Source organism: Lichenostomus cassidix, chromosome 1 (genome assembly GCF_008360975.1).
Source record: "Lichenostomus cassidix isolate B80296 chromosome 1, HeHo_3.0, whole genome shotgun sequence".
NCBI classification, from domain to species: domain Eukaryota; kingdom Metazoa; phylum Chordata; class Aves; order Passeriformes; family Meliphagidae; genus Lichenostomus; species Lichenostomus cassidix.
Genome location: NC_139479.1, coordinates 102,346,320 through 102,370,417, shown reverse-complemented (window position 1 = coordinate 102,370,417; position 24,098 = coordinate 102,346,320). Strand labels below are relative to the sequence as shown.

General features: G+C 33.8%; 1 protein-coding gene across 1 annotated transcript in view; it reads left to right on the top strand.

Annotated features, from left to right (window-relative positions):
- The window catches only part of NCAM2 (neural cell adhesion molecule 2), a 271,538-nt gene that overhangs the window by 223,405 nt on the left and 24,035 nt on the right, over nt 1-24,098 (top strand). Inside the window, exons 13-15 of the mRNA XM_085074695.1 lie at nt 195-314; nt 1,912-2,033; nt 9,180-9,360. Coding sequence (XP_084930821.1) covers nt 195-314; nt 1,912-2,033; nt 9,180-9,360 — 423 coding nt within the window. The remainder of the gene's footprint in view (nt 1-194; nt 315-1,911; nt 2,034-9,179; nt 9,361-24,098) is intronic.

Sequence of the window (24,098 nt, the reverse complement as noted above, 5' to 3'; positions counted from 1 at the left end):
ATTTTTTGCAGATGGAAAAAGGGACTGTAAGCACTCAACAACAAAGCTCAGTTTGAAACCAATGTACTGGCAGAATATGAGACTTGTTAATTTGCGAGTGAAGAAAGCAAATTATGAAATTGTCTTACTTTTCTTCTTCTTAATTTATTAATTAATCAAATTTTTTTTCCCTTTTTCTTTTTTCTTTCCTTTAGCAATGGTTGTTCTGAGCAATTTGGAACCAAATACAACATATGAAATCAAAGTAGCTGCTGTTAATGGAAAAGGGCAAGGAGAGTATAGCAAAATAGAGATCTTTCAGACCTTACCAGTCCGTGAGTAATACTTGTTCCATTAAGTAAAAGTTAGTATTACAATGTGTTATCTCTAGATTTGGATTATGATTCAATGTAGATAAAGCTTCATGTTTGTACTCTACTCCCCAGTGTATTACATCAGTCTTTACATTGTTTATCAGAAATCATGTTTTGTTATTCCACTCTTCCAAGAAGTATGAATAAATTTAAATTGGAGAATTTATACCATTATTTTTTATTTTTGAGATTCAGAAAAATCTTTGTTTGATATAAAAGAGCATTAACCATGAGGGATATTAGATTAAGGAATTTTTCTCATTAACACTCAAGATATTATAAATTGGCCATTTCAGGAGACATTTCTTCATCAAACTATGGTGCCATTGTTTTGCAATTATCAAGTCCCAAAGAGAAATCTTAAGCTATGGAAAAAATTATAAGAATAATTTTTTTTAACTATTACTGCATGCCAGTGAGAAATTTTATGGAACCAACTGTATATTTGTAATAACTATAGGCCAGAGATTCAGATTTAAATGCTAAGGGCAAATGAAAAATATTTTTCTCAAGTTATCTTTAAATAGAAACAACAATAAATAAATTAAATACAAAGAAAGAAGAAAAGCAAAAGAACAACCAGATGGCAGTGTGTAGTAATCAAACAGACATACTGAAATACATCAGCAGCTACTGCCAGACCAGGCTGTCATAAATCTCTTGCAACTGAACTGTTTCCTGAGTAGGGCATTATTCAGTGTAGCTAATACTGGCCCTAAGGGAATGAACAATAAAAGTAATGTAACTACAAAGAGCACAAAATATTTCTGTGTTATTGCATTATATATTGTATTATTATATTAATAAAAATAATTATCCTAATTATCTTAATTATATTATATTACATTACATTACATTATATTATATTGGTTTTAATGATACATTTATTCTGTCCCAAACCAGTAACTTGGCAGCTTTCAAATTTCTCAGAATTTTGACTGAGAAAGGGTCTTAAACTGGCTATTAATCTTTTAAATGGATGTTTAAGACTACCTTTATCTTCTCATTACAACTAAGATTTTTGGTTTTGGAAATACTATTATTTACATTTACTCTCGACATTGACTTCTCTAAAATTATGTAATTTAACTTGACACATTTATTGGAGAGTAAATTTACTTTAAATTTAAAAATTGTATTGCAATTTAAAAATCTCACATGGGATTAAAGCTTATACTTAAATTATGGATACTTTCATGTAAGAGAGTGTGTTTTAAACATCAGTGTAAGCAGCAGCTAACCAGCCTTGCTGAATTGATGACTAAATGATTTTGGAAGGAAATTATGTTTAAAAGTGTCAAAAGCCAGAAGGTCTCAAAGAAATGAATAGTTCTTTTATACTTCACATAATTTTGTTTCCTTGTGTGAGGAATCTACATTAGAACATATTTTAAGCACAATGTTTAAATCTCTTATTTAAGGCTGCTTTGTAGTTCCTGGAAGGATCATATTGATTTTAAGATTCTGATTAATATAATTGTCGACAAATTCCCAGCTATAACTTAAGAATTTTCTTAATGCTGAATTATTATTATGTGCTGTTTGTTTCCTTGTTTAGGGGAGCCAAGTCCCCCTTCAATTCATGGACAACCAGAGAGTGGCAAGAGTTTCAAACTTAGCATAACTAAACAAGATGATGGAGGTGCCCCCATATTGGAATATATTGTCAAATACAGAAGTGTAAGTATTTCAGTTAATCAAAATAAGTTAATTATGCTTGTTAACATCTGCTTTTAATGCAGAGAAAATTGGTGATATTATTTGAAATTTTACGAAAGCGGTTTGACTTCAAGAATATAATAAAAGAATATATATGTAGTGTATTTTCTTTTGTAACTAGGTTGCAGATGCCAGATTATAAAAATTAAAAAAAAAAAAAAGGAAAAAAATGGCACTCTGCTGTTCCTAAAGGCAAATAATTGACACATTGTTGGGACTCTCATGAGTTTCTGGGTACATATCAGTTCTTAGACAGCCATTGGGTAGAGATTTTTTGGCATTCTTCCGTCTACAAAGCTCTGTTTTAGCATTCTCTCATCAAATCTGGCAAGTTTATAAAACAGGATTTTCTGCAATGTATAATTAATTAAAAAAGAAAGAAAAGCTATGTGTGTTTTTTTAATTATTATTAATAAGGTAGCTAAAATAGCTTTCTTGATGTACCATGTTTAGAAATTATTAGGTTGAAGAAGTAGCTGCAGAGCTGGAAAAAGTGATGAGTTTGATTCCAAAATGCTTGTTTTCTTTTAGGAAGATTGTTGTACTTTAATCTGACTAGACCCAGGAAAAAAGACATCTTACCTGAGTCTAACAGCAGAATTCAAGTCCATTAAGAGTCTAGAAAAGTGGAAATGTAACTACAGATATCTAGGCATGTGAAATGGAAGGTAGTGAGGACTTATTGACAGAAAGAAGCAATTTTTGAGAAACTGACTGTAGAACCTGTTGAAAAGTTGGCAAAAAGGAAAAGACATGTCCTTAACTTTTAGTAGTTTTTTGTCACATTTCCTGATGTTTCCTATAATGTAACTTTTTGATTATAGTCCTGGGATGGTCCAAGTGCTAAACCTGGTATGTAAAATTATTCTCCTATGCTAAATATAACCAAAGAAGATTAGTAGCTCCAAATTAATTGAAAAATATTTCAAGAGAAGTCTGAGGGAATGACTCTTAAGAGTAGACTGAGGGAATGACCAAGAGTTATTCTGGTATCACTGATCCCAAAATCTTCATTGCCCTTCTTAAATTGCTTTCTGTCCAGTGAATACAGTTGACACAGAAGAAAAGTAATCGCAAAGAAGACAAGGGTAGTAAAATATGCAATACAAGGTAAAATGCAGTTTTGCAGGATTGAACCTCCTAGTTAGATTACTATACCTCTAAGTATTTACCATTGAATGTAAAACAATGTTTGGATATAATACATTTATGTAGCATATGGAATTTAATCTGTTATTATGATTAAAATAAGCTAAATTCTTTTGGATCTATCCCAAAAAATTCTGGAAATCTGATTTTGATCTCATGTTTTGGCTTGAGTATAACATTATAGTATAAAAGGTGACTTTTCATGTATGTTGTTGGAAGGTAAATGTACAGTTTAAGCAGCAACTGGAAACTTAATAGGTTACTGAAGGTAACTTTTACTTAGACCTCAAACCCTTAACTCCTTAAGCTTCCAACTGAAAAAGCAGTTTGACTAAATTAAAGGCCTTCCTAAAACAAAAAGAGGAGAATAATTTTTTGGTGTTTTAATCAGAAAGAATGAATGCTATGTAAAGTTCATAATTATCTGTTGACTGCTTCTCTTCTATTTTCCCCATTGGTCATGTTTAATTAGCTTTCCTATAACTCTTTCCAGACTCATTATTAGCACCTGGAGCAATGTATTTGCTTGCATATTTGAGGAGCATATTTGATAATAACCCATACATCAGTGGCTTTTTCTTCAAAAAGTCAATTCACCCATGTTTAATTTTTATACTGATTCATTTCTTTTAAACTGGGGGAATGACAGCCTTTAAGTTATTAAGGCAATATTACAGCTTGGTTGAGGGCAATTGCTAAGGCTTTTTTTCTGGAAATCATGTATTTCATTATGTCGAATATTCGTTTCCTAGCATCAGTTTTTTCATATTATGGGTGGGAATTACTGACTGCAATCAGATAATAAGCACATTGACATTTTCTTCTTATTCCAGAGAATTAGATACTGCACAATTTTTATGAGTAGCAGCCTCAATTTTTTTCATGCTCTTGCACTAAGAAAGTCAAGACAGCCTGACGAAGTTTCACTGATGAGAGTGTGAGGCTCACAGCACACATTGGCTTCAAAGTTACCTTAGGAATGAATAGGAGGGGAGAGAGGAAAACAAGGGAAAATTGTTCCCCAGTAACCACCTGAAAAGAGCAGTGATGGGAATTCTCTAGATCAGCATCCTGTCTGATACCAGAGATGACCACTGGTCAACACTTCTCACAGGAACTGTTCAATTTTTTTGATGGAGGCCAACTCAAGCCCTGCTTTGGTTCTTCCTGCTTATGGTCCTTCCAAAATTGGTTGTGGCACTCATGGTGACACACTCATGTTTCACAACAATGTGAAGCTTTATCTGTGTAAATACTGGAAATGTGTACTGAATTTGTAAATGGGTCTTGTCTGCTGGGGTATTTACCAAGTGCCAGAGTAACAAATTAAAATTGAGATGGCAGATTTGAGGAGATAAGGAAGGCCAGGAGGAAGGAGAAGTTGGGATACAGGGGAGAGGCTGTCACAGCTGCTCAGGGCAGGGAGGTGACCAGGCAAAGACATGCAAGAGAAAGGCAGGCTACAAAGCAGCCTTTAGAAAATGTGGACACTGCTTAAGCTTACTTCACAATGCTTAAAAGAAAATTCTGAATAGGGGTCTAAGCATTTCTATAATTCCAGGTCACAGAATGCCAACTGTAAGCTAGAAAAAAGAAAGTGGTGGGGGGAGAAGGGTTGCTTTTTTTCCCGCAGCATGACAAATTTTCATAAATATTTGAAATTAGAACAGAATAATAAAAACAACTTTATTATTATAAACCTTTTGGAAGAAGCGATAAAAATTGACTAAAGTGACTGGTTTTTACAGGCCTAAAAGTTGTTCACCTGGTTTTGATCTGTGCCAGGGTTGTTATTATTAATGCTCTGAATTTTGGCAGACAAGAGTTTGGTAGAGTATGTGCTTCACTCTTGTTTGACTGTGTTGATGGAGGATGTGTTAATTTAGTTCCAATATGGTGGGTTCTAAACAAACTTTATAAATACAGAATATTTTAAAAGAGGTAATTTCTCATTTACTCCCACTCTGAGATACCTACCAAGAAACAGAGAAATACTTTTGCTTCTCTCGGTTCCACTTTACCTGCCAAAACCTTAAGACTTCCTGTGCATTTCAACACCATACACATTATCAACTGTTTTGTGCTTGGTTCAGTATTTGCCCCATAACTTTATTACCCATCTTAATCAGACCTAGAAATCCCCAACCTAGTGTAATAATATTTCTTTTCAAGTCACTGCTTTAAGCTATTTGCCTTCTGTGAGAATTTCTTGACATTTTTTCTGCCAGCTTTCAAAACAGTGTGGTATTTCCTGTCCATTTTTTTTTTTATCACTGGTACCACCATAATAAGAAGCCGCTTTGAGCTGAGCTTTCATCTCAAAAATTTAGAGAGGATGGAGAGTAAGGGAAGAGTTGAAAGGGGTTAATGTTGTTTTCTCATTTTTTACAAGATCCCAGTGAATGTGATTTTGGATACAATATAGAATGACCATTAAAGAGAGAGATGTTATTTTATAGACTAGTAAACTGGTACCAAAAAAGTGTATTGGTTTTGCTTCCACTGTTGTCAGGTGTGCCCTCAGTTTCGAGAAGCAGCCAAGTCAAGGTAGACTGGCTTTACACTGCTTTGGTGAGTTTTTAGTTGTTTTTGTGGTTTTGCTTTTTTGAAGGGTTACAGCTATGTTATAAACCTAGCTCTTAGACTCTTCTTAAATAAATTTGGTAAATGCTTATATTATTAAAAAATATGAAGCCAAAATATATGCATTTAAGAAATAATGAAGTGAGGATTTTGTAGTTGATTTTGTTTTGTAGTTATATATTTGTTTTAATATAAGACTTAAGAATAATGGATGGAAGTGGGCAGTAAAATCCCCAGAACTGTCAGTCATTTTCTAGGTCACCAGTGACCTTTTGTAAAGAGGTATTTCTGCATAATATGAAAGAAAATATAATAAAGGAACAGTTTAATCTCTCAGATTGCAGATCCAATTGCAGTTTCTGTAAAGGTACATTTTTTGCTTGATGTTAATGATTGCTGAAGACATTTATATTAATTCACCCCCCAATTAGACTACCATTTGTAATTTAGAAGTTTCATTCCTTTTGTTGTAGAACAGTGTGTATATGTGGAGCTTTCTATAAATTTTAAGGAGTATTAATAACAGAACAAGCTAATAAGATAGAAAGTGATGTCTTGTGGCTCTCTCTTCTGCTCCTTAAGCTACCATTCAAACAGTCTTATATTAAGCACGGAGATTTGTGGGAAGATTTACCTGTCAGACTCATTATTTGTGTTCTCATCCCTCTTTTTCAATTTCTACTTATAGTGAAATAAATGTGTACACATTACTGAGCTCTGCTTAGGAAAAAGTATTTGAAAAATGCTGTATTGCCTAAATAACACCTATAATGAAGGACATTGAAGTTATTTTTTGGGGGTTTTTTTGGTTTGTTTTTTGTTTTGTTTTGTTTTGATTTGGTTTTGGGTTTGGGTTTTTTTTTGGTTGATTGGTTGGTTTTGGGTTTTTTTTTTGGGGGGGGGGCGGTGTTTGGGTTTTTTTTGTTTGTTTGTTTTCATTTTTGTTTTAATTTCCTCCTTGAAGATGCCAGAAGCAGACAGTAATCAGGAAGATTTCATCTGTTTGTCTTTAGAACGCTTTGCAGTTACTTTATTCCTCTTCCTCCTAAGTTGTGTTTGTCACTCTTCATAAAATGTCTTTGCACTCAGGGCTTGGACTTTGTGTCATTTATCTCAATTCACACACTTGGCTTCAGTTTCAAGTAAACTTATGGTATCTCTGGCATAGCATATACAGGTATCCTGTTACATTTCAGCTCATTCATTATTTTTCACCCAACCAAATTGTGGAATATCTGCCTTTTCACTTGTTGTCCTGTCTGTGGAAGTGCAGCCTCATACAGAAATCTACAGTTTTCCTTCCAAGTCCTAAGCTCATTCTATCCATCATATAGATTTCTGCAGTTTGTTTTCGAAATATAGCCATATATGTGTTTGCAGTACTGCCTTTTTCACCTGCAGGGATAGTATTAGTCTGAATCTTTAGTTTCCAATTCAGTATATTTTTTTTTCTTCTGTGTTTCTGAATCTCTTTGGAATTCCACAGCATACTCACATGGTATTTGTGCACAATACTGAGATCACATGGGGAACTTCTGAGTCCTCCCATATTGGCATTCTTTGCATTCTAGCTGTATTTTTTCTAACTCCTCCCATACCTCACCAATTTAAACAGCCATTAAAATACTGTGCTATTCCTAATATCACTAAGGAATATTTTCATACTCATATTGCAGTTGGTATTAGCTCCTTCTATTTCAGCAGTGTTATGCAAAAATATCTTTTGTAAAGGAGTTTAGTATAGTGACAATATAAGTGGATTTAAGTCAGATGATTGCAAGAGAAAGTATCCATCAGGATATGGGAAAATATCCTTCGCAGAAAATACTGTTTTCACTGTATGATGAGCAAACTGTTGTTAATCCAGTGTACTTAGTTCTTTTCATGATTTGTGATGGGTCTACCATTCTGATATTTTTCATTAGTCTATCACTGCACCAAGCAGAAACTTTCACCTGGCTGCAAATATTCCTGAAAACAAGTTTTGTTGGATTTTAATCATTCTCAGAATTATAATGTGACAATACCAATGCTAATGCAGAAAAAGCAAGAAAGCTTATAAAAAGGTGAAGTCTGTATGGAAAAATCATCAACATCAGAGCTGATAACAAATAAATCATTGAAGCAGTGCACATAAGGGAGTTTAGTCTGTCCTCTATTTTCTGAAGACTGGGAACAAAAAAACCAGAAGTCATGAGGAGCATGATTGGTCCTTGAGCTCTCTAAATTAGTTGTTTTTTTCTCCGAAGCCTGTACCAGCGAAGAGCAAGATGCTTCAGCAAAGATCCTAAATATAAGCTGCTGAGTAGTGTGCAACTAAAAAGTTATATTTCCATGTATTGTAAGTTTGTCTGGCTTTATATTTTCCCATACAGTTTACACCAACTGATTGGGTCTGTGTTGCTGTATGGGCTGGATGGCCAGGATTTGTCTCTCAGACAAATTTTTTGTCATGTTATAGTACCTCATTGTCTAGCAAGAGTAGGACTTACTGACTGTTATTGGTTGTCCTTTAAACAAGATTAATTTTTTGCTTGACAGTGTATACGGTTTTATCCTGCTATCTAATAGTAATTGTGTAATTTCTATTTGAATAAAAATAATTAAATATATTATGCATTCAAAGGGGCTATTGCAAAGAACTCCAAATTTATGAAATACCAGAATTAAGTTCGCAATCTAAATCCTCATTTGTTCCCTTTGTGTAGATGTCTAAATTACCTGAACTATGAGAAATTATGAGAATCCTTTTTTTGTCTAGAACACCATCTTAAAGATTTGCATGTGTCCTCTCACAGGTGTAGATCTAGTTCTTCATAGTTTCTCAATGATGTTTATATTCTTGCATACAACCTGGTTTGCAAAATGTTCCTGTATTGCTACAATTACTATATATTTTCATTAAATAACTAATGTATAAATAAGCACAGCTGGATTCATGAACAATTCAAGATGGAGTTTAATGGCAAGTTTCTTTGAATGAACATTGATCAAAATATAATTGAAACATCTGTATAAAATAAACCTCTTACATAACTCATTCTTATCATTTTATTATATAAATGATTAGCCTGCTGTTCTACAAGATAAAAAACAGTATTTGTGCAAAGAATAAATTGAAGCCAAAAAGTTTAAAAGGATTGACCACAAAATTCTCTAAATCCACATTGTGGAAACATTATAAGAATTGGTCAAAATTACAGAAAACCTGTAATTACAGAAAACCTGTAAAATCTAATCCAAAATTAGATTTTTTCAGTGTTGTTAACGTCCGTAAAGGAAACTCCATTTTTTTTGTCCATAGTGTAGATACAGACTTTAGACAAATAATACAAGAGTTTGTGAGAATTTAAAGAAATGCTTTCATCTTTACAGAAAGATAAGGAAGACCAGTGGCTAGAGAAAAAAGTACAGGGCAGTAGAGACCACATCATCTTAGAGCATCTTCAATGGACCATGGGTTATGAAGTACAAATTACAGCTGCCAACAGACTGGGTTATTCTGAACCAACATTGTATGAATTCAGCATGCCACCAAAGCCCAACATTATTACAGGTAAGTTCATTTCATTGTGTTTTCTCTCTATTAATTATTTCCAACTCATAGTACACTGTGTGTGGTTGAGCATGAGGTAACTGAAGTCTTGAACTGAAAAAATCTGAGACCCAAGACTTTATTATCAGCAGAGATTCAATTCAGGACTCTTAAATGGGATCCTGTCTCCCATTTTTCTCTTAGTCACAAAGTAATTTTTAGGTATAGAAGAAACAACCCTGTTGATGATATTTAAAAAGAAATACAGTAGTTAAGGTACACCTGCTTTTTAAGTTTCCTTGCACTGCCTATTGTCTGGTTAAGCAACTTACTTGCTGGAATTCTTAATTTCAGTCCCATGTCTACATGTGATTCAAGCTACACATGTAATAAAGACATTTGTTTTAGTGTCTTACGAGGTTAAGACTTCAAGTAGTCTTGTTTAGATACTGTCTGACTGATTCATTCTAACATGGTGACCAAAGAGTCTTCTATGAGATTGATTTCCAAAATTTGAAATCTGTAGAAACTTTGTTCATATTTTAAAGTGTGTAAATAGGAACTTTGAAATTCCATTTAAGAAAAACTGTATTATAGTTAACAGTAAGTGTAAGAGTTTTAATGCTTCCCAATATAAAGTTTTATTTTGATACAACAATACAAAATTATTTAGTTCCTATAATAAAAATAAAAGAATGTCATTTCTGAAGTATTATGGGTAATTTTACTTTTATTATATATTTTATTATATTTTATTTTTATAATATATTTATTTCTAAGTTATGAAGAAGATATTTCAAACTTTAAATTAAAATTATGAGCTGCTATCTTTAATAATAATTTCCAAATTAGATCAGTGTCATCATTACCCCTTGAAAAATCCTCTAAAGGTTCTAAATCCTTTAACAGAGTGTTTTTCCACCATTTTTCAAACTATTAGTGTATTAGAATCAACAAAAAACTTGCCAAATAAATATGAGAAATATATTATAATGTAAACCATATCAACATCTGTATTTCAACCGGAGCACCTGACTAGCAATGATCTAACATTGAAAAAGTTCCAATGAGCTGGACTATCCATCAGAAAATTTTGAAATAACTGACTATTTTTTTTCATGTCTATTACAAGTTCTCTTCAAATATATTTTCAGGAGAGTTATCACAGACACAAGATGTCTGTGACATTTTTTAATATTCTGTAGTGGGTTTTTTTAATATTGGAAGCATCATTACTTTTTTTCATAGAAAGGAAAACACATTTGTAATTCATTCATAAACTCAGATCCAGTTCTAGTACAAGTATTTGGTTTATGCACTTGAATTGAGGCAAAGTTGATTTGCATCCTGATTGAAATGCAGGCTCTCAATAGGTTCTGTATACTTGTTCTTAAACAGGCAGGGCCTTGTGATTGCCATCATTCAGAAATAAGACTTCCCATGACTGAAAAAAAAAAAAGCAAAAAAGAAATGTAGGGAAATTTATTGCCCCAAGGAAATAAAAGTGTTTGTCAAGAAAAAAAAAAAAAAAAACTTACTTAAGGAAAGAATAAGCTATTTGTCAATTTTGAATATTTAAAACAAAACTCTTACTTCTTTTGCAATGTAATCTAACTTTAGCCTCTTATAATTATATAAAATGTTCCATATTATTGCCACAGCTTCTGTAACAGAGAAACTTGATTTTCCTCTCTGAATGATAGCATAGGTGGTCTCTAGATATTCAAGTAAAAAGAAGCTCAGTTAATTTAATTTCAGAAGAAAGATAGAATATTTCTGTCTTAAAACAGTTTTATAGGTACTTAGGGGCTTTTTCCTTTCAGTGCTCTCCCATAACCTCTAAGTAGTTCTAAGAAGTCTGTAACACTATTTAACTTCACATCTTCTTTACATGAATCAGTACTGCAATTATGATTGTGGAACTAATTAGTTTCCTTGACAACTGTTTTTGCAAAGCCTGAAAACGAGTGTGAAATTCCCATCAGAAGAACATTCTGAAGGCGATTTTTAAAAGTATGTCGAAAGACACTTAGAATAAGTAGAACATTAATGTTCATATTCCTGAGTCAGCATTATTATCTTGTTTTGAAATGGCATAATATTATTATCACAATATTACATATAGATACATGACACTGCAAAAATATGAATGTAATCTTAAAACTTGATAGATTTTGTGTGTAAAATGCTTAAGTTTGAGCAGAAATATTCTTTCTGATGTCAGTTAACACTGATGATGCACTGTTTGTTTGAGGCTTAGGTATTAACAGCTAGGCATCTACAGATGGATTTGAAAAAGGACATAGGCAACAAGAATGAAACTGGGTAGACTTTTGAGTGAAATCTGCATAATTTCTGTTGTGCTCACTTAGTAGCTACAGTAACTGAGGTTCCCTTTCTTATTATTAATGTAATTATTAGAAAAGCCTCTAAGACTCCAGAAGGTTTTCATCTCTACTTTCCCAAATCTATGGCACTTCAGCTGAACAGAGTGTTTATGTCTTGCTCGAAATGTAATTTAAATCAAAATAAATCTGTAGACCCTATGTATGCAATCTCATGAATATCACTTATCCCAAGAGAATTTTGGGATCCCTTAAGTGTCTTGTTGGTTAACTATACATAACATAATATCCTGGTGAAACGTTTGCAAGCTAATGCAATAGATCAGAGAACTGAAGGGAGGGGGAGGCAGGAATATATTGGTTGTCCTTCAATGGATGCTTGGCAGGGAAATAGGAGTTGTCACAAGAAATAAAACTTCACTTCTGCTTGCTGCAGAAGGAATCTTGTTTATGCTTTCAAAAGCCATTGGGTATAAGGCAGAAGTAGTTATCCCTGGGGGAAGAAGCTGGAAGCCAAAATTCTACTTATATGAATATATAACTCCTGTGGGCACTGAATCCACAGCTTCTGCTTCCTAGGGAAGTGTGCAAGTACCAGCTCCTGGCTGCAAGTCAAATTCCGTGATAATACAATATGATGATCTTCCAGTAACAGTCTTAGGTCTGGGAAGGAACTTGAGGCTGCAAATTGCTGTCTGGCGTCAGGGAGGTGCATAAATGAGACAGTCATTCCTTTAAATTTTCACATGGTTGGCCTCAGCAGCCGCCAACTGTAGATCTACTTTATTTCAAAATGTCTGCTCCTAGGCCTGTGACACAGTATGCATTCACAGAGTCATATTTTGATTAGTTCCTCAGAATTTTTAGTCCCCTTAACGAAAGTTTCCCTGGTTTTCTGAAGGGTTTGTCAATGGAAACTTGCACTGACTTTGAGAAATACTCAGCAAACCTTCGTAAAACACTTTGCTTTAAATAACTGTATGTGTAAATTTATTCATGTATGCATATACATATATATATATATATTAGCGAATATTATGTATTTATATACACCTTTTCCCTCCTTAATTTTTTTGAGTTATTTTTTGTGGTCAGCAATTCTATATCTGTATTTCACATTTCACTTAGGCATATGAACAGGTATTTTAGAATCACACTTGAAGAAAGAGTTATGCGGTCTGAAAGGTAGTATTTTATGTGTTCCAAAATCTCACTAGGAATGTCAGTTGGCAGTACTTGCAGGCAGGTAAAACTAACCTCAATGTGTTTGCCTCTGAGTGAAGTATTTATCACATTTTTAGTGCTGATTTGTGATGTTTTAGAAAATTTTCTTCTGGCTTCTCTGTACTGTTAAACTACAAATCCTGTGGGATTTTCAAAGGAACAGTGTTCCTAAGCTCTTTATCCATGTTAGGAGAGCATGGACTAACCTCTGCAGCCATAAAAACCCCTGGGAACAGCAGAAGTCCATTAGCTCCAAGTTGACTCTATAGCCTGTTTGCATGGGCCCTTTCACTCTTTCTCTACAGGAAGGAAGCAGAGATCCTGTCTTTGTGCCCCACAGCTGGTACTAAAGTGTCCAAATCTGTGCTCATTCTGAACCATTACAATTGCAACCTAAAAACACATGTGCAGGTTTATGTTAAATCTTAAAAGAAGATGGAATGGAAGGTAGTCAAAGGGATACTTTCTGCAAATGTTAAACATATTTTCAGAAATTAGCATCAGATTTATGCAGGCGCCATCTGCCAAAGCCTTTTATCCAGTCAGTGCTGTTGCTTTGGAAAGACAATAGATATATTAAAAAGAGTTGCAAGTTGTGTTTCGTTACAGTTTCTTTGTGTTCATTATAAGTTAGTAACTTGGTGCAATAGTGGGAAAATGAAAAAAAGAAAACATTTGGGGATAACAAGAACCTCTTAGATCCATCTTTCTCAAATTGTGATATTGGTTGTTTGAGGGGTTATCTTTTGTTTCCAACACTGTATGAACTGTGAGATCAACTTTCTATTTCCATGCCTGGTTTTAATCCCTTGAACATCTCATTTAATTTTTTTCTGTGCATGTGTATCACCATACTTTAAATCATATGTAGTACGCAAAAAGGGGACAATAATGCATGGTATTTTCTCTCATCACCACTCGTAACAAAGTTGATAATCACCATGTCAAACATGATTTTTATCAGTAGTTTTTACAAACAAAACAGGGTCGGCATTGGTCTTGAATGAAAAATAAAAGTAGCTCATTATTGCTTCAGCTATGTGTGTATATATCTGGGGTTGCATTTGTATATATGCATTTTACAACATATTATATTTACTAACTAGAGCATTTGAACTATATGGACAGTGTTTTGTTAGAATAGAAGCTAGGATAAAGTTTTGAGCAGAAACTCAAAGTTACTAATTACAGCAAAACAGAAACAAGTTTCCATGATGCTCACAGTTTTCTTTCAGGGCAAGTATTTTTCTTAAACTTTGCTCTCAGTCAAGCAATTATATAATTTTTTGGGGATAAAAATAAATGCTATGTGATCCCATCTGTGTAGCTGGGGTACGTTTTTGTTCCTGTCACCTCTTGCTATCAAAGAGCAGACTCCCTTGCTGCACCCTGTCTCTGACAGCCCTTCAGCTCATGGGCTGCATGGGACTCCCTGGTGCATAGTTCCCTAGCTCTGAAGGGAATTCTCCTTTCGCTGAAGGGTTGACTGAATTCTAGCCATGCATCAGCTAAGACAAGCCAGAAAGCCACTTCCATACTTCTGTTCTGTTCTCCACCAGAAAAGTATGTAGCACTTTCAGACTTACCATACCTCTGGGTAAATTTTCAAACTGAACGGCTCTTGTGTCCTTTAAAGCACTTTCCAAAGATTTTAAATTATTTCTTGTCTGTTTGAAATCAGATTTTGTGTGATTACAACCAAACCTCAAGGTCAGCATATCACATGAGAGCAGGCTTGTATGACCAAGGCCTCTGCTGTCATTTACATTAACCTTTCTTGCCTCAAGAGCATGTTGCTGCCTCTTGTTAAACTTGGTGTCCACCAGGACCCCCAGGGCCTTTTCTGCAAAGCTGCTTTCCAGCTGGGTGGCCCCAGCCATTAACTGGTGACCAGGATTGCTCTTTCCCAGGGTCAGGGGTTTGCACTCCCTCTTGTTGAACTTCTTGGCATTCCTGTCAGCCCATTTCTCCAGCCTGTTGAGGTCCCTTTGGGTGGCAACACAACCATTTGGTTCATCAGCCACTCCCTGGAGATGTGTGTCATCAGAAAATTTGCTGAGGGTATTCTGTGCCACATCATCCAAATCTTTGATGATGTTGAACAGGATTGAAACTCATATTGACCATTGAGCTCACTTCTTGTACCTATTCTTAGTTCTAGGAGAAGTTATGTTTTGTCATGGAAAGTTAAATTAGGAGAATTGTGGGGACTTTAGTCTACTTTTGTAGTCTCTTTCCATAGAAAAAGCTAGAAAGGCTACAGTAGCTACTCAAACCAGGACCAAATGTCATTACTTGTGGCTTATAAATTGCCTGTTTAAATCTCCAGAAAAAGACTAGCATTTCTCAGGATTGGTCTGATTTTAAGCCTATGGTTTGTGACTACACTGCCTTTCCGTGTGTGTGTGTGTGTGTGTGTGTGTGTGTGTGTGTGTGTGTGTGTGTGTGTACATGCACAAACATCCATCAGTTTATGGCTTCTGATAACTTTTGAATATAGTTGAAAATTTCCCTAAATTTGTCAGAGAATGAAGGCTTCAAAACTAATACGTTCCTGTAATTTTTTAATAAAGTGTTATCTGAGAATAGAAGTAAAATTCTCTGTAGTACAGTAGGCAAAATATTATATTAAGCCTTCACACACTTTTAATAATTGGAATCATTTGGAAAAGAGTAGTTGAAACTTTCTGACCTTTGATCCTTACACCAACCTGGACAGAAGCAGAAAATTTAAGCCACAAAAGAAAAAGAAAAGCAGACAAGTTTGACAAATTTTCAAAGATGGAATTTCCATTCCACGGATCTGAAATTTTAAGTTGACAATTACTATGTCTTTTGTACCATTTTGTTCATTACAGGATTTCTCAGTCTGTGTCTACAGATCTGACTAGTTAGGGTTTTAGCTAAATCTAAAATGAAGAACAAAATGCAGGAGTCTAAAAGGAAAGCCTGTGGGATATCAATCTCCTTGAAGCTCCGATCATATTCCCAAGGCAAGGAAGAGCTGCAGCATTATCCTTTGGAAGTTTCCTACCTCATTTTCTCATACGCTGAAGGATATTGTAATACCAAAACCAGAATCTGAAAATGAAAGACTTTGTCTGACTTTTGTTCCGATCACAATCCGTAGCTAAAAGCGTAAATTCTTCAGCCAGTATTGCTGTGATGGAAGAATAATCTTGTTATTTTAGTTTCTGAAGAGAATAGAGAAATGAAATGTATCTTTGAGACCTCCTGCTTTGAGAAAAGAGGTTAGTAAGATTCACACCAAACAAATTAATTAATATCTAAAACTTCAAAAAGATACTGGCCCCCACAAAACCTATTTGGTTTTGTTTTGCAAACCAATACTAGAATTTGCTGAATAAGAGCCATTTCTCATCAAATCCTGGAGATGATAATTGTTGAAAGTGATAGGGAATGTTCTTGCTCTGGGCTAAAACCAGCTGTTTGCTCCATTCCCTGCAAAGACTAAAGTTATTATATGAAAAGGGATAGAAATCCCTCACTAAAATTGATAGAACTTACTTGATATGAATCAGAGAGAGAGAGAGACAAAAAGGCTTGCAGTATCTGTACCATCAAAGATGTTAAATGTAAAAAAATACACTATTTTTTATAAAATCTAATTCTTATGGTACAGCTATCACAGACATTAACTAACACTGAATAGAAGAAGAGCAGCAATCAAATAACTATTCTGTATTCTCAGCATTTCTGTTTCAAAAGGAATTTAATTTTTTTCTTTTACCATATGAATTTTAATTTGCTTATCTTTTTGAATGCTACGAGGAAAAAAGAAAATCATTATAGATGCTGAATGGAAAGGCCACACTTTATAAGTACGATGCTCTAATCCTGATTATTTGTTGTAGGTAATTGCTAGCATTATTATTCTTCATAATTAAAATAACCCTGAGAGCCAATTAAAAGGTTAAATGTTTAGGTATATTCTCTAAAACCATTTAAAAGATGAATTATTTAAGTAAATGTGGAAGTTTAATGTGCTGAAGTTTTGGGAGTCTTTTTGCCATGAGTGTATGGACCAAACTACTTAAGTCTTAAGAGAAAAGAACTTGTGAATTTTGAACAGCTTGAACACAATATGTGTCATGAAAACACCACAGTGCAAATATGGGTGAGGATGGAATAATGTCCATAATTATTCTTAGTTTATTTATATTGCTGCCTTTTCTATTTGATAGTTATCTACACTCACACATGTGTTTGTGCAAGAGCAGGGATATTTGTGTGATAAGATAATGCATTGGCTAAACATTATGCATACAAGACTATATTTAGCTTTATAGTTTTCCATTATAATTTCTTAAAATCACTTTTAAAGTGAAGATTTAACCAGGGTTACTGCTTATACTGCACAAGGTTTTCAACATGTTAATTTCTATTGAAGTCTCTTTTGAAATATTAATTTAACACTGATAATAGTCCCTATCAACATAATTATTGTGTCACTGTAGCTGGAAAAACAACCTAGTCAATACATTTTATATTGCATAAACTTGACTTAATTATTTACCAAAAAGTGAATGTTCAATATAAATATTAGTAGAATATATTCAAATTTTTTAAATTGTAACCAGACATACTGTGAAGATGTGAATGTCTAAGAAGCTACTTTGTTCCTCCCCCAGTATAAAAGTCAATATCTAATTACCCAGCTGCATGTGCTAATTGCAATATCATTCATATTTCAAGTGAACCTGCGTCCATATTATTGAAGCCAATTTTCACAGTGGCCCATTCTGAACTTCTGCAATAATTCAGGAACAAGATAAAGCCATTAGCGAGGAGAAACAGATAAACAAGTTTGTTTCTTCTTGCGTATGATTGGAATCTTCTTTTTGTGTAATTATTGACACAGTTCTAATTTCTCCTTTTAGGCTGGTGTTTCTCCTTGCTTTAAATAGTCAATACTCACTATTTCTGATAGGTGTTACATGGCAGTTTTTTGAGTTCCAAGTACCTCCAACATAAAAGTCACATCCAAAACGGTATTTAGATTGGTCTTGTCTGAATTGTCTCAAGGAGAAGTAAGAAACATGCTGCAGGTTAAGCACTTAAATAAATTGTTTTAAAGTTAGCCCAAAGAGTTTACCACTTTGACTGCTGTGGAGGACCACATTTGCTGCTATAGAAGTATCTTTTCCCTAGTTTTAGTACTTTATTTTCCAGATTTGGCTGTGGTGCTTCAATGATGGCCATTCCATCCATGCTTTATTCATAATTTGATGTTTCTGCTAGAGTAATGTCTTTCAAGTCACTGTCTTTGGCACAATGTAAATATTAATTTTTTTTTCCTTTTTTTTCTTTCCCGCTGTCACTTTTTTCCTTTAATACTTTCTTTTTCATGCTCTCTCAACTTTACCACCTTTTTTTTTCAAATTTAATTCTTTTTCACACTCTTGATTTTCTGTAACAATTCTTATCCACACAGATAGATGTTGTGAAGCTACTAGACGTGAAAATGGAGGCCAGTCCCTGCAGCTGAATGCTGCTGTTTTCTCTCTCACTGTTGTCATAAGTTTCTGGTGCATGTTTTTATACTGTTGATAAGGCAAGCAATATGTATTCTTCCTATCTCTCTTAATTTTATATTTGCAAGAAAATAAACACAGACCTTAAAAAAATTGTACTTTTCTATAGCTCTTCTGAAGTTTCCATTCCTAGTCAAGACCATAAATAGTGTAATTACTTCAGTCTGTGAGTGCAAAATTCTTCATCTGGCTTTTTGAAAACCTGATGAGTTTTGTGACAAATTCAGCAGATGATGCTTGATATTCCAGTCTGACAGAATATCGAGAATCTGACTTACTGAATTTGATCAATGTGTTTTGATTCTATTTTCTCAAGTAAATTTTGATTATAATAAGTCCATGCAGAGATCTTACCATTGTAAGTCACATGGCTTTCCAGGTACACCATCAATTCATCTTTCAGGAGAGTATTTTCATTTTGCATTAATCCTTTGCAAAAGGTTGCCCTTGTATTGGTTCCTGACACAAGGTACTTAAAATTTTATGCTTAATAAAAGATGTTCAAGTCCAGGTTGGATGGAGCTCTGAGAAATCTGGTTTAGTGAAAGGTGTCTTTGTCCACAGCAGAGGACTGGATGATCTTTAAGGTCCCTTCCAACCCAGGCCATTCTATGGTTCTGTGAATATAGACACGTTTTGTACTTTCTAATGGATTTTAACAAGTATGTCTTCCCTAATTAATTATTTATGGATTACTTTAGTTGGTAGTGTTTAATTTCAAATACTTTTTCTGTGCCTCTCCACTGCCATTCCTCAGTGCATAAAATAGGTCCCTGCCCACCAATGTCACTTCTTGTAACTGCAAATGTGCCACATTTCATTTCATGGCATCTGTTGGACTTGGAAGCTCCAGGGGGTTCGATTTTGACCTGCAGTAAAAATGGAAAAAGTATTTTTTCCTATTTTACACACCAAAAGCATGTCTTACAAGCTCTGCAGCAATGTATACAAAACCTTAGGAAAAAAAATATTTAGTAAGAGTCCACATAGATATTTTATTGCATATATTTGATCTTAAAATTTATGTTGTTGTCAAAGTTTATGGTTCATTTCTCTGTTGCATACAGAATAACCCAAGAAAGCAATGCACTTTAAAGCTAAGGCAGAATTAGATATTTATTTTAAGACCATTCCCTTCAAATTGTTACTAAATATAACAAATAAGATAAATTAACTGTATGTGTTGATTTTTTCCTCCTTGTAGTTCAAACCTTTTGGTGTTTAAAAAATTATGACTTTGAAATTAGCTGGTCAAATTTAAATATTTTATTATCTTCACCCAGTTAAGGGATTTCCTTATTTCTAACAAATACGATTATGAAGATTTTTTCCAGTTTCAATATATTTTTGGAAGTCTGTACTTTAAAACATCATTAATAAAACCTCTTCTCAACTAAACCAAATAACAGTCATTTTAGAAAATGTCACAAGTAGGATTTCTCCAGAATGCATATAAACCTACAGACTAATTTATTGATAGCAATAGTTTTTAAAATATTTCATGTTTAGTTTAATGAAGTAGCTGGAATTAAAATGATTGCTATTTAAAAAACATTGATTTCATTGTGACCTGCCAAAAATCTCTCACTGTTTTAAGTTGAGCCACTGTTCCATCATGGCCCTTGTCACTATGTTCTGTCGCTTCAACCTAATGTCATGACATTACTTTGAAATTTATTACATCAACAAGTGCCTGGCATAGTATGGTAAAGAAAGGCAATTTCTCTTCTAATTTTGTAGGAATTGAAACTTTGAGTTCCAATGTAGGGTCAGTTGGGTGAAAGCCCATTTTTCCATGCACAAACAATGTGAATATATGTAATTTGCTTCTATAAGTGTTATTCTTCCAATATAAACTGTTTATTTTTTAAATGATTACACTCTTATTGAACCAAGGCACAGTAACTAATGAAGGCTAGATTTTTTTTTTAATGAAACTTTTCATTTTAACTGTGTTAGTACATTACTAGCTCCACATAAGTTACCAAAACCATTCAGATCTGAGAATATATTTTAAATTAAATATAACTCACACAGGTGCTGTTGCTAGTGCTAAATTTATTTTTAGTGAATAGATCACCTTGGGCAGGAACTTCTGCAAGAGCTTTTATTTTTTTTTTCTCTTACCATTTTGAAAATCCAAATGGTGAAAATATTTGTTGTTGTCACTATTATCACTGTTGCTTTCTGTTGATTTCTGTCGTAACAAAACAGAAAGACTGCAAGGATATCTCTACTTAGAATCAGAGAGCTGATGTTTGGCTAATATTTGGTAAGTAGATGCTGTAGTAGATGCTAAGGGGGAAAGAAACCCACAGCACAAGCACACCACAAACTGCTGCTGGGAGATCTTTCTCAGTCTACAGGAGTTCAGTGGTGCACAAACACTGGGAATTCTTTTTGGTCCGGGGGAGCAGCAAATTCTTTCTAGGGGCTCCCTTTTGCAGTCACATCCCTTCTGCATTCTGATCCCATTGTAAGACAGGCACTGCATGCACATGAGGGAACAGAATATTCTCTTGTGGACACATCAGTGTTGTTCTGAACAGTAAAGACAACCAAATTGCAGATGCAACCAAAACTAATGAGCACCTGCCACTGGAATAAAGAGTCTTGAGTAAAACTTACATGGTCTCATAAACTGAAAAATAAAATAGGGTCTTATTAAGGCTGCACAGGCAGTTTGATCCCAGTATTTACTTATTTTGCAGCATTTTCCTACTTTTCTAAAATTTGAAAACTTACTGCTATTCTACTAAATGTTGTCTATTTTCACCTTCCATAAACTCGTCACTGTTCTTATGTTTTTTTAATTAAGCAAGACAGGACACTACTGCAGGTATGTAGAAAGGCAGAAAAAAGAAAATTCCCATATCATTTTTCTACTCTGGTTAGACATTTGAAGAGCGCTTTACAAGCTATAAATGTATTATCTTAGCAAGTCATTCTAACGTTGTAGATAAGTATATAAGAAGACAAGATAGGAATTAGGGTGCAGAGACTGATCGACTGTGAACTCTCCAAACATACTGTGAAGGAGATAATGAAAAGCCTGGAGAAATTTTAGAAGCTAAATATACATTATAAATGGCAAGTTGGCTTTTATCCTCAGTGTCACAATGCCAGTGGGATAAAGAGATAAATTTGGATCACTTATCTTTTTTTTCCAACTGATCATAGCTTCGTCTGGAAACTACATAAATTTCCTCCGTTAAGTGAGAGAAATTTTAAGTCTGCTCCAATTTGAATTATTCTGTGCTTTGTATTTTGAGGTTATCAAGTACTTTGAATGTGATCCTTTTCTTTTGGCTCTCCTCTTCCCATCAAAGCCCAAGGAGGATGAGTTAAGCCAATATTGTAGGGATTATGTGACAGCAGAGCCAGGCAGTTCTGGGCAGTGACCCAAAACCTCTGTAATGAGAAAGAAAAAGTGGAAGAGAATAATGTCCTTGGGTTGTCATATATCTCCTGAGATGGATAACTAATACAGCTTTGTTTATAGTTCTCTTTATGACTGTTTCATAATTGTATCTTTAAAAGCAATGAGAGAGAGATTATTTCACTGTATTTTGTACAATCTGTGGGAATAGGCAGAAGATTTTGAAATCTTGGCTTCTTACAGACAAGAATGAAGAGAAAATGAGCAGAGACATTTTCAAATTAAATTATAATTCATAGGCATAGACTGAACAGCTTAAAACTGTATTTTAAACTCTATTAAAATGATAAATATGTCTTCACAAATTGAATTCAATATACTGCTGACATTAGTATTTAAATGTTAGATAAGTAAATTTGTTCCTTTAAATGTTGTAATTGTAAAAGGGATTTTAGGTCTGATGACTGACAGTGTAAAATGTTACCAATTTTTTAACATTGTCACATATTTTGAAATGCTAATATTAAACTGTCTGCAAGCCTGTAGTCCTAAAATATTCTATGCTGAACTTATGCCTTAAATCCAAATTGGTGGCACAGAAACTTAAAAAGGGTAATGATTATACTGTGATATAGCAGTTTATCTCTAAGGAACAGTATTTTTAAAATGTTCTGATTTACAACCTTTTGAGTGTAAGGTTGGCTTCTTTCCTAATCAGATTTTATTTGTTGTCTTCCTTCTTTCTAGAGTTTTGACAAGTCCCTAACATTTACAAACTGTTCACAAATCAAAGTATTTACATAATGCAACTTCAAATGCGATCATTTATTTACTGCTGTGGGGTTATTAGAATATAAATTGCTGTCTCTCTAAATAGGAAAAATATCGTCCCAAAATAGACAAGTATATTGCATACATTGGAAATAAAATATAACTTCTGTATGGTTTTATGAGGTGCACAAAACATACTATTACCAAACAACAAAATAACATTCCATTTAATTTGCTTGTAAAAATATAAGACCAAGTGCAGACAAAAAGTACGATATGCATGCAAACAATAGTTATTTAAAAGAAAAACAGATGTAGTGATTTAATTACACATGTAACACTATGACCAGTACTCAGTCAGTTTTCAGGGTCTTACAACACACTCTCCTTAAATCGTGGAAAATTGCACAGGCACAACTCAAATGTGTATGCAAATGTGAAATTAACTAATTAAGCCTGAAGAAACAGTTTGGTTTTTTTTAAAGGACAAAATGGAGATTTGTATACAATTTGTGATTCTGCTAATAGTTGCCAATTCTCTACTCATTGCCCACTATGTTGATGATTTCTGATTGCTCATTTTTTCAGGGATTTTATGTGCTAAGGAAAAAGATATATTATTTTAGGAAGCAAGTTGAATATTATATAGAGAAATGTATCTTCTGAAGTCTGTAATGACATCACTGAAATCTTTGCTACATTTAGGGCTCATTTATGTTTATCGCATTTGTTTCATCCATTCCTTTTCTTCAGGCATATAAGGAATGTACAGTTTTCATCTGCTACACATTTATCAGATGTAACATATAAGTGATGGAAAGTCACCTTTGCCCTTTAATGTCAATGACATCTTAATACAAAGCTCATGGCATCAAATATCCAATATCAACCAACTTTGTGTGTCTAGAAACAGTAGCAGTATGGAAGCTGTATACTTGAGAACTATGCTAAGTTCAGAAATTTTTAAACTAGAGCAAGAAATTGAGGAAGGAATATCTATCGTTGTTATTATGGGTTCCGAAGTCCCAAGAAAACATAGTAGTAATTCTTGCCACCTTACTGCCATTATGTTGTATGATATTCTTATTAACAGTTCTTTATTTTTACATGTTTAACACTTTTGTAGAGGCAATTTCCAGTGCATATTTTATTTTCATCAAATTTTAATTTTAATGCATATGTTAAGTGGCCATAACAGAAGCAAAGTAAATCTTGCTGAATGTATGTTTCCAACAGAATTACAAATGAAAATAAATACAATGTAATTATATCTAAAAACAAATTCTGTGAAAAATATTGGACACACTGAAACATCTGTAAATTTCTGCTTTCAAAAACAGTGTGAAAGGCAAGGAAAAAAACCTGGATTTAAAGTAGTTAATTTTAATGTGCGAAACATTGCTTTTTTTTTCTTGTTCATAATTTGCTACCATTCTCCTCCACTGATTTTTTTCATGCATGCAGCACATCTCTGCTTTTCCCTGA